We start from the raw sequence: 12157 nt of genomic DNA, 5'->3' as shown, positions 1-12157 counted from the left end.
TTCTATGCCCATTTTTTGAAGAGTTTTAATCATAAATGGGTGCTGGATTTTGTCAAATGCTTTTTCTGTACCTATTGAGATTATCATGTGGTTTTTTATCTTTCAGTTTGTTAATATGGTGTATCACATTGATTGATTTGTGTATTGATGAATCCTTGCATCCCTGGAATAAACTCAACTTGATCATGGTGTATGAGCTTTTTAATGTGTTGTTGAATTCTGTTTGCTAAAAGTTTGTTGAGGATATTTGCATCTATGTTCATCAATGATACTGACCTGTAGTTTTCTTTTTTGTGTCGTCTTTATCTGGTTTTGGTATCAGGGTGATGGTGGTCTCATAGAATGTGTTTGGAAATGTTTCTTCCTCTGCAATTTTTTGAAAGAGTTTTAGAAGGATAGGCATTAGCTCTTATCTAAATGTTTGATAGAGTTCTCCTGTGAAGCCATCTGGTCCTGGGCTTTGGTTTTTTTGGGAAAAATTTGATTACAGCTTCAATTTCAGTGCTTGTAATTGCATTGTTCATAATTTCTATTTCTTCTTTATTCAGTCTTTGAAGATTAAACTTTTCTAAGAATCTGTCCGTTTCTTCCAGGTTATCCATTTTATTGCTATGTAATTGTTCATAACACTCTCTTATAATCCTTTGTATTTCTGAATTGTCTGTTGTAACCTCTCCTTTTTCATTTCTCACTTTGTTGATTTGATTCTTCTCTTTTTTTTCTTGATGAGTCTGCCTAATGGTTTCTCAGTTTTATCTTCTCAAATAAACAGCTTTTCATTTTATTAATCTTTACTATTGTTTGTTTCATTTCTTTTTTCATTTATTTCTGCTCAGATCTTTATGATTTCTTTCCTTCTACTAATTTTGGGGGTTTTTTTCCTCTTTTTACATTTTAGGTGTAAAGTTAGGTTGTCTATTCGATATTTTTCTTGTTTCTTGAGGTAGGATTGTATTACTATAAACTTCCCTCTTAGAACTGCATTTGTTGCATCCCATAGGCTTTGAGTTGTCATGTTTTCATTGTCACTTGTTTCTAGGAATTTTTGATATCCCTTTTCATTTCTTCAGTAATCTGTTTGTTATTTAAAAATGTACTGTTTAATCTCCATGTGTTTGTGCTTTTTACATTTTTTTCTCATAATTGATATCTAGTCTCGTAGCATTGTGGTCGGAAAAGATGCTTAATATGATTTCAATTTTCTTAAGTTTACTGAGGTTTGATTTGTGGCCCAAGATGTGGTCTATCCTGGAGAATGTTCCATGTGCACTTGAGAAAAAGGTGTATTCTTCTGCATTTGGCTGGAATGTCCTGAAGATGTCAATGAGATCCATCTCATCTAATGAATCATGTAAGACTTGTGTTTCATTATTAATTTTCTGTTTTGATGATCTGTCCATTGGTGTGAGTGGGGTGTTAAAGTCTCCTACTTATTGTGTTACTGCCAATTTCTCCTTTTATGTCTGTTAGTGCTTGTTTTATGTATTGAGGTGTTCCTATGTTGGGTGCATAGATATTTACAATTGTTATGTCTTCCTGTTGGACTGATCCCTTGATCATTATGTAGTGTCCTTCCTTATCTCTTATAATATTCTTTATTTTAAGGTCTACTTTGTCTGATATGAGGATTGGTACTCCACCTTTCCTTTGCTTTCCATTTGCATGGAATATATTTTTCCGTCTTCTCACTTTCAGTCTATATGTGTCTTTAGGTCTGAAGTGGGTTTCCTGTAGACAGCATATACATGGGTCTTGTTTTTGTATCCATTCAGCCAGTCTGTGTCTTTTGGTTGGAGCAATTAATCCATTTCCACTTAAAGTAATTATTGATATGTTCCTAATGCCATTGTCTTATTTGTTTGGGGTTTGTTTTTGTAGATCTTTTTCTTCTCTTGTATTTCCTGACTATATAAGTCCCTTTAACATTTGTTGTAAAGCTAGTTTGGTGGTACTGAATTCTCTTAACTTTTGCTTGTTTGAAAAGTTTTTGATTTCTCCATCAGTTTTGCATGAGATCCTTGTCAGGTAGAGTAATCTTGGTTGTAGATTTTTCCCTTTCAGTACTTTAAATATATCCTGCCATTCTCTTCTGGTCTTCAGAGTTTCTGCTGAAAGATCAGCTGTTAAACATATGAGGTTTCCCTGTATGTTACTTGTTGCTTTTCCCCTGCTGCTTTTAATATTCTTTCTTTGTGTTTAGTCTTTGTTAGTTTGATTAGTATGTGTCTTGGTGTGTTTCTCCTTGGGTTTATTCTGTATGGGACTCTTTGCACCTCTTGGACTTGATTGATGATTTCCTTTTCCATGTTGGGGAAATTTTCAACTATAATGTTTTCAAAAATTTTCTTATACCCTTTCTTTTTCTCTTCTTCTAGGACCCCTATAATTCGAATGTTGGTGTGTTTGATATTGTCCCAGAGGTCTCTGAGACTCTCCTCAGTTCTTTTCAGTCTTTTTACTTTATTCTGCTTTCAGCAGTTATTTACACCATTTTATCTTCCAGCTCACTCATCCATTCTTCTGCTCCAGATATTCTGCTATTGATTCCTTCTAGAGTATTTTTAATTTCAGTAATTGTTTTGTTTGTCTCTGTATATTTATTCTTTAATTCTTCTAGATCTTTGTTAATTGATTCTTGCATTATCTCCATTCTGTTTTCAAGGTTTTTGATCATCTTTACTATCATTATTCTGAATTCTTTTTCAGGTAGTTTGCCTATTTCTTCTTCATTTATTTGGACTTCTGTGTTTTTAGTTTGTTCCTTCATTTGTGTAGTATTTCTCTGCCTTTTCATTATTTTTTAAAACTTATTGTGTTTGAGGTCTCCTTTTCCCAGGCTTCAAGGTTGAATTCTTTCTTCCTTTTGGTTTCTGCCCTCCTAAGTTTGGTCCAGTAGTTTGTGTAAGCTTCCTATAGGGTGAGATTTGTGCTGAGTTTTTTTTTCCTCTGTTGGGCAGGGCTGAGTGAGGTGGTAATCCTGTCTGTTGATGATTGGGTTTGAATTTTTGTCTTTGTTGTTTGGATGAGGCATCTTGCACAGGGTGCTACTGGTGGTTGGGTGATGCTGAGTCTTGTATTCAAGTGGTTTCCTTTGTGAGAGTTCTCTCTATTTGATACTCTCTAGTGTTAGGAATTCTCTGGTAGTCTAGTGTCTTGGAGTCAGTGTTCCCACTCCAAGGGTTCAGGGCTTGATTTCTGGCCAGGAACAAAGACTCCACTGGTGGTTTGTTATGGCATTAAGTGAGATTAAAACAAATACCCCAACACGAGAAACCAAAGATGAACCCCAGACAAATGGCAGTTACAAAATCAGACAAATAATAATTAAAATAATGGAATATACACATACACATATACACCTATAAACAAAATCAAAACAGTCCAACAAAAATAAAGTACAATAGATTGACCTGGTGAACAAAGGAAACTGAAAATGATACCTACCAGTTAAGATCAAACTAACTAAAGCACAAACTAAAAAACAAAACCAAACCAATGTGCCATGTGGGGAATAAAGCAATGGAAAAAAAAAAACTAATAAACATGTCGAGAGGAAAGGAAAGAAAGAATAGATATGCAAAGTTAAACAGAGGTAGATAAGGAAGGTTTGTATTCATTAAAGATTAACTGCAAAAGGACAAGAAAAGTAAGTAAAGCAAACAAATTAATAAATGTAGAAAAAGTATAATAATATGTTTAAAATTTTTTTAAATTAAAATTTAAAAAAGGGGAAAAAAAGAAAAGAAAACTCCACAAAACTGCAAAAGGCCAATGTAGAGATAGAGGTTTATAGCAACAATAAAAAGTGTGATTGAAAAAAACCCCTCAAAAGCTTCATTGTATTTCATAGTGCTAATAAAATCGACAACTACAATAGAGGGGAAAAAAAGAAAAAGAAAAAAAATCCAAAAGAAACTGCAGAACAAGTCAAAATATTTTTCTTGAGTCACTGCTGTCAGTGTCTTTTCCATCACTGGAGTCACAGTCCACCTCGCCCTCCTAGGGTGCCTTCCAACACTGTGCTGGTCTCTGGACCTGCTGTGGGGGCAACTCGGACTCTAATCTGGTCCTACTCCTGTGTGTTCTTGCCTCCAATGTACACAGCTATGAGAAATAGTGTGTTTTCTTTTGTGGGAGCTCTCAATGTCCTTTTATATATTCCATAGACACAGAGTCTGCCTAGTTGATCGTATGAATTTAATCTGCAGCTTGTACAGCTGGTGAGAAGGTCTTGGGTCTTCTTTCTTAGCCACACTGCCCCTGGGTTTCAACTGTGGTTTATTTCCACCTTTGCACATGGGTCGTCCACTGGGGTTTGCTCCTGAGGCTGCCCTAGAGGACTTGGATCTGCCCCAGTGAGGGCCAGCTGCAGAGGTGGTGCAGCTGCTTGGGTCACAGGGTTTCTGGCAGCACCAAGTACTCAGAGTAGTTGGAAGCTAGGGCAGCAATAAATACAGTGCTCTAGAAGAGTATGGCAACCAGTACTGGCCAATACACTCCAGTATTCTTGCCTGGAGAACCCCCCCTGACAGAGAAGCCTGGAAGTCCACAGTCCACAGGGTCGCAGAGGTGGACACGACCGAAGCAACCCCATGTGCATAGATGCAAGATTTTTTTGCCTGTGGCAGCTCTGCCCCAGTGAGGGTTGAGCATGAAGGTGGCACAGCTGCTTGGGTTACGGGGACCATGGCGGCATCAAGTGTTCAGGGACACGGACTGCCTCTGTTGTAGGAGTTATCGCCCTATCAGAATCTTTTTTGAGCCTCTGATAGCTGGCAATTGGAAAACCTCTTTGGCTAGTGTTTCTCTGTAGCTCCGCCCATTCAGGCACTTAGCGATCTCCCTTGCCTGGGGGCCTTTGCTGTTGTTCAGCATGTCAGGCACATTAGAGAGGCCCGGCTAGCTGAGGGTCCTATTCTGTAGTTCAGCGCATTAGTCACTTCAAGGAGCACCCTGGGTGGGGTCCTGCTCTGTAGTTCAGTGCAGTCAGGGGTTTGATGGGTCAGCTCTCCTATTGTTCAGCTGCCAGTGCTGGTGTGTGGGGAGAGAGAGGCTATAGTGATGGCTCCACCCCCTATGCATGACTCAGCAGTATTGCCTTGCTTCTATGGCTGCCTGAATTTCCTCTACAGGCACTTTCCACCACAATTTCCTCCCTCACGTCTCCTAGGTCAGTCTCGCCACAGTCAACAGAAGCCCTCGCCTTGGAATTGCTCCACAATCCCTGCACTCCAGCTTCCATTTGCTGTGCCTTGTAGGGGACCGGCTTCCCTGTCTGGAGTATGTATGGCTGCGGCAAGGACTGTCTGATTCTCATTCCATTTAGGCTGCCACAGATCAGCTGTTTCACTCTCAGCCTTAAATGTTTCTCCTCTGACCCAGATTATTGCCCCAATTGGGGATCGGACCCCTGCTTCAGTTCCAGTACCCACCGAGGGCAGGTCCAGTCCTAGTAACACTCCTGTTTTTCCCCCTAGTTCCTTCATCTACCGAGTTTTTGCATGGTTCTATACTCTTTTCCAGTGGTCGGGTACTCCTGTCTGCTCTCAGCTGGTGTTCTGCAAGCACTTCTGTGTCTGAATGTGTAGTCCTAATGTATCCATGGAGAGAGATGTACTCCATGTCCACCTATTCCTCTGCCATCTTGTTCTACACCGCAAATCAGATTGGAAGCAATTACTGACAGTTGCTTTAGCAGTTGTTCAGGTAGGAAACCATTTTGTTCTTTGCACCACAGTGCCACTAGAAGTGAGTAGCTGTGCAAGTCTGAGTTGATCTACTGTGAGCATGGCTAAGGTCTCTCAAGAAGGATCCTAGAGAAGTGCAATGATTGGCTCAGTAGCCAGATCCCTAAATGAATATCCCTGTCTTAGCTGTAAGAAACTGGATACAGTTGGCCGTCCATATTCACAGCTTCCACATCCAGGGATTCAACCAACTGCAGATAAAATATTTGAAAAAAAAAAGTCCAGAAAGTTCCAAAAAAGCAAAACTTGAATTTCCTGCACGTAGGCAGCTATTTACATTGTATTAACTATTATAAATAATCTAGAGATGATTTTAAAGTACAGGGGAGGATATGCATGAGTTATATGAAAATACTGTGTGATTTTATATAAGGAACTTGAGCATCTTCAGAGTTTAATATCCATGGGGAAAGGGGGACAGTGGTCCTGGAACTAATCCTCTGCGGATACCGAGGGACAACTGTACTATCGTTTAGGTGAGATCCTGAGTGAGTTCCAAAATTCAGGAATTGTCTTAATACCCATATAGCCTGCAAAACTCTCTTTTCATAATACCTAGCATTCTAATGTTTGACTGACTGTTAATGACAATTATAGCCAACTTAGTAAAACACAATCTGAAACATATAGAAGCAAAGATCTACTCACCACTTATAGCCAGATTATGTCATAATTAAGTAGTTAAGACTGGTATATATCTACTTACCTTAAAACCAGAGTACTCCTGAATTATCCTGGTAAATGTCATTCCTATATTAGGCTCCTGAAATCTGTGTTTATAACCACTCTATACGTGGATTGTCACCCAGCTATTTTAACAGCTTCACCACAGATGTGAAAGTCATGGCCTGATGGTCTGGTCCCTCAGTGCCTGAGCCTATTGAGCTTACATACTGTCTCTTTACTTTCCCTAAGAAGGAAAATAGCCAATAAGATAAATATTTGCTTCAGAAACTCTTCAGACTCTCAATTTTTTATGAAATTAAGACCCCTTGAAAGAAACAAGGATAACTACAGCCCTTTATAGAACACATTCTTATTGCTGGTTCAAGAAAGGAGAGCCTCCTATGTCCTGGTATGAGGATTTCACTGCTTGCCTGAAGACACTCCCCTGGGTGAGATCGTCACATGGAGGGTGTACTTACAAATAGACTGACCATGGTTAATGCCAAAGGACTGCAGTGTAATGGTGGGGAGGGGAGAAGAGAGATTTCAAGGAAAACAGGAGCTAGTTGACTCCAAGCTCTACCTTTCTCATGGTATCTTGTATACTTTCTCTTAGAAAGGACTATGGGAAATTTATTGCACGTAGTCCAAAGTTGCACTGCGTGACCAGGAGTCCAATTTTCTAACCATGGTCATCTTCTCAGTATGGAGAAGCCAGGCAGCTAGACTTTCATCATCCCATCTTTCACTGAGATGAGTCATCCCAGTCTCCTACTCTCCTTTTCTCATGACAGGGAATCTCACCGGCCTGAGGAGTCTGGAATCAGTGATCTATTTCCTCTTTTTGTCATTTTTACTTCTGTTAGCCCACTTAGGAGTGAGTGTAAACCATGCTGCTTAGTTTTCCGAGGTCCTTTTTTGTCTCCTTCCCAAAGCAGTCAGGTGATCAGGACTAGGCAGGCAGGGAATCATTCCACTTCCTTTATTGTCTCTATCTCAGGTTCAGCGCCTGAGTACAGTGGGGATATGCCTCTCTTCACCATCACTGTTCTGGGGTATGTTGAAGTGTTAATCACTCAGTCATGTCCGACTCTTTGCGACCCCATGGACTGTCGCTCACCAGGCTCTTTTGTCTGTGGAATTCTCCAGGCAGGAATACTGGAGTGGGTTGCTATTTCCTTCTCCAGAGGGTCTTCCGAACCCAGGGATCAAACTCAGGTCTCCTGCATTGTAGGTGAATTCTTTACCATCTGAGCCATCTGGGGAATACTTTAATCAAATAGACTACATAATTTGTTCCTAGAAACTGTCCAGTTTACGGGGTTCTGTTCTCCATTGTCCATAGGAAAAAACAGCAAAACTCCTCCTTTACAAAAATATAAAACAATTATAGCATTTTAAGCCAATATATATTACAGTTATAGAATTTGCATGCAACTGTATGACCTAGCCTTGAACTCTAAATTATTCAAATTGAAAGCAAATTCTTCAATTTACTGCTATTATGATGATCAAGATATTTAGAGCAGTCATTGTATACAGTTCTTTTTTCCTTTTTAAAAAACAAAAGTCAACTGCTGTTGTTCAGTTGCTCAGTCATGTCCAACTATTTGCAACCCCATGGACCGCAACACACCAGGCTTCCCTGTCCTTCTACCACCTCCTGGAGTTTGCTCAAACACATGTCCACTTATTTGGTGATGCCATCCAACCATTTCATCCTCTGTTGTCCCCTTCTCCTCCTGCCTTCAATCTTTCCCAGCATCAGGGCTTTTCCCAATGAGTCAGTTCTTTGCATCAAATGGCCAAAGTATTGGAGTTTCAGCTTCAGAATCAGTTCTTCCAATGAATATTCAGGACTGATTTCCTTTAGGATTGACTAGTTGGATCTCCTTGCAGTCCAAGGGACTCTCAAAAGTCTTCTCCAACACCACAGTTTGAAAGCGTCCATTCTTGGGCACTTAGCCTTCTTTATGTTCCAACTCTCATATCTGTACATGACTACTGGAAAAACCATAGTTTTTACTATATGGACCATTGTCAGCAAAGTAGTGTCTCTGATTTTTATTCAACTGAGTCAGTTTTAAAGATTTTGGCTTTATTCAGTGATTCTTGAGTCCAGCAGGATCCCATCTAGCAGATTGAAAGGAGCTCTGAAGAGCCGTAGAAAATGGAAGCCTTTTACAGGTAGAAGGAGTCAGGTCAAAGAAGTTATTCTAAAAGAGACCTGATTTTTTCAGGCAAGGTCACCTTCCTCTGGGATACAGCAAGGGTCTGTCAGTTGGATTACCTCACTAGTGCTGACCAGGAAATTCCAAACTTGAAAGCAACACATGTACTTATTTGACTAGTTAAGATTACCTACCTGGTAAAGGCTGAAACTACAATTAGGCTATATATTATATCTCAGGTGATGTGGATTTAGCACATCCAGTGACTCCATTTTGGGCCTCCTGTCTCTCTCTCTCTCTTTTTAAAAATTTATTTGGCTGCACCTTGTCTTAGCTGTGGCATGTGGGATCCAGCTCCCCGAGCACAGGCTGATCCCACTACCCCCCTGCATGGGAGCATAGAGTCCCATCCTCTGGACCACCAGGGAAGTCCCTTGTCTCTTTTTTAACACCCCGAAATTGGGTTTTATGAATCTGCTGTCATATTTCCCACCTGTCTTTCTCATTTAATTTCTATAAACCATGGCTATTATATTTAGTTCTAGAGACCAAATTTTAGACCCTTGATATTATATATTATACATTATATGTTATATATTCTTCTATCTTATATATTATATATAATATATTTATAGCTAACCAAGAAAAATCTTGATTTCTATTGGTTTATATTTATGAAAGCTGTATGGTCATGATGTATCATATTTAGGTGTACCTTGGTTTAGGCAAATGTTGACTTTTTAGTGAATTTTTATAAATCAATATTTCCAATTACAGTCTCATATAAAATAAATTTTTTAGTCACAAAATTTGAGATTTATTATTTCCCAAAAGTAAATATAATAATATAAAATAAGATAAAATATAGCTGTGCATTGAAATGTCAATTATCTGTTTAGCTCCATAAATGATTACTTGACAAAAAGATATGGCCTGGATATTCCTTGGCCCTTTTCAGTGTTATCTGTTACAGTATATCAAAATATGAAGTCCTTTTTAAAACTTCTTCAAGCTTTTATAAGAGGAAAATTTTCTATTATAGACTTTATAATAAAGACGTGATTTGTAGCAACACAAATATGACCCATTACTGCCACCAGAAGCCATTTGCAGGCTTCCTACTGAAGTTTCAAAGCTAACTTGAGAACCGAGTATTGAAAGCTTGAAAACTAAGTTGGGACTGTTCAGTAAAGAGGTTGGTATGCTATTCTTTCATCTAATCCATGCATGAGATATCTCTTGCTTTTGATCACACAAAATGGATAATTTTTAAAACATCTATACTAATATGAATATATATGTTTCTATGCTTATAAGGTATAAACTTATTAATATATTTATAAAGTTCTTCATTTTCAAAAAAATTTTTGCATCAATTAGTTTACATAATTATGGTGTATATTTGGAAATATTGACTTCTTTTCTCTTCACTTAAAATTATTTCCCAAGTCTCCAGGAAAGGGGCATATTGAATAGCCCCCAAGTGAACTTGAGAACTACTCTTAGAAGATGATCTATAAACTCATATCAAAAAGTTCACTGTTGAGGCTCTTTTCTGACCATCTATTAAAAATTTTTTTAAACATTGTATTACCTCTCACTTTCTGTTGAATTTTGCATTTTACAACCTTTCATTTTTCTTCATGAGTAACCAGATCTTTTCTGCTTTTTTGATACGCTGCCTTTGTAATACAGCTTTGAAGTTTTGAGTCGGTAATGTTTTTCTTTGCTCTTTCTGCTTTACATCATTTTAAATAGCTAAATGTCAGTGATAAATTGGAATATGCCTGTGATTTCGTATACACATACTTTTTCTGGCCATGGCTATTTTGCTTTGTGATAAACATGCCATTTCTTTCATTTTAGGTAATACAAGAAGACCCAATGCATTCTCCCTGGATGAGCAACACATTACATGTATTTTGTGCAATTAGAGGTACGTGGAGTGACCAAAGTTATAGTTCCCCAAGATATACTGCTGAAATATGAGGACATGCCGATGTCAAGTGACAACAAGACTGAACTTTCTCAGGAATATTTGGAGCTGTGCAAATGTTAAAAATTTAAAGATTTGTTATACACAGAGTGTTTCTTCCTGACATCAAAATTTTCATGCTTTCATACAGGGTGCTTACATATTTGTAAATATTTAAGCAACTTGAAAGTGCCTGGAAAATTGCACCACTATGATTAGTTTGTACCTTTTAAAGCAAATCTATATACTGAGAAGTAGAGCTCAAAAACTTTAATTTGATTTGCTTAATTGTTACTTAAAATATTAATGGCACTGTGTAAAATGGTATAACGGAACTCAATAAAAGGTAAAACTTCTTTGTAATTAGAAGTGAAGGAAATAATACTTTGAACTTAGCGTTTTTCTTGACAGGAAGCTAAATTCATTATTATAATCATCCTTGGAGAAAAAAAAATGATAAAATTCTCACGAAACATGGAAACTTCCATCTGAGGAGATAATTTGAAACCTTGCCTACCAATGGTCTAGACTGAGCTAAAGGAAACAAAAGCATTATGTAAAAAAGGAAAATTTCACAAAGAAAGGATATATATATAGAAATACCAGGCTTACCAGTCCTTCAAGTTTTGATCCAATGATGCTAGGTATTCCAGTCAGTGGTCTCTCTAACATGCAAGACAAGGGATTCCTTTGTGGCCTATGTTTGCCTAGCAAGCAGCCTTTGTTGCCAAAGCTTCATCAGCTGAGGCTATCCATAAAGCTAAACAAACATCTCTGAGATTTGCAGTCAGTATATACTATTCAACTTCAAAGAGTTAGCAGCAGAATCTGAGGGTAGGGATTTTGTAATGATGATTTTCTTCAGTTTACAAGGTTAATAAGGATTTTGATAGAACTTGATGATCACAGCATTTCTTGGGTCAGTATACATAACCACCACGTATTTAGCAGCTGCTGGCTAAGGATTACATCTCTAACTATGAAGAAACCTCAGATTAACTAAATAATTCAGGGGAAACCAAGATGTGAAGGAGATTTTTTAGCTTAAACTATCCATAAAATTTTGACTCCCTTTCATGTAAACATTAAGTCCTAGATTTATTTTTCATATATAGTTTAGCCTATTTTATAGACAAAAAAGGAAAACAACAGACACTGAAATATAAGTGGATTGCATGGAGCTTTGGCTTTTTAGATACTCTGTGATCAAGCAAATCTTAGAGATTATTATGCACCTGGCTTGGCCATTTCTTTACATGTCATTTTTAAGCTTTCAGGGGAGCATTAAATTACTTATGAAAGGTTAATTTTGTATTTTAATAAAGAATTCAGAAATTCCAGAAGCAGTCTGTAATTCCTTAATATCTTGGAGTAATGTGAAGAGTTGGTTTCACCTTTAAAACTATTATATTTGGCACATATGTGTAAAAAATCATCACCCAGAGAGAGTGCTGCCTTCTGAGAATGAGGCATCTTGGGGAAACTTGAGTGCTGTTTTGTCAATGACCAGTCCCTATCTTAACCCCCAGCATGGTATTGTGCTATGTGAGTCATTTTAAAAAGTATAACAAATGACCTCTGCTCTCAAGGAAGGTGCA

The 12157-nt window shown here is 37.9% G+C and overlaps 1 protein-coding gene across 1 annotated transcript in view; it reads left to right on the top strand.

Annotated features, from left to right (window-relative positions):
• LOC145535600 (dedicator of cytokinesis protein 11-like) overlaps positions 1-11899 on the top strand; it is a 62038-nt gene extending 50139 nt beyond the window's left edge. The window contains 2 exon segments of the mRNA XM_081564025.1: positions 1209-1351; positions 10451-11899. Coding sequence (XP_081420151.1) covers positions 1209-1351; positions 10451-10518 — 211 coding nt within the window. The 3' untranslated portion in view covers positions 10519-11899.
• Positions 11900-12157: the final 258 nt, after the last annotated feature.

This window comes from Giraffa tippelskirchi, chromosome X, assembly GCF_054371585.1.
Source record: "Giraffa tippelskirchi isolate mGirTip1 chromosome X, T2T-mGirTip1v1.2.pri, whole genome shotgun sequence".
Classification (NCBI taxonomy): domain Eukaryota; kingdom Metazoa; phylum Chordata; class Mammalia; order Artiodactyla; family Giraffidae; genus Giraffa; species Giraffa tippelskirchi.
Note: the sequence above shows the minus strand (reverse complement) of the source record. Positions and strands in the feature narration are given on the sequence as shown.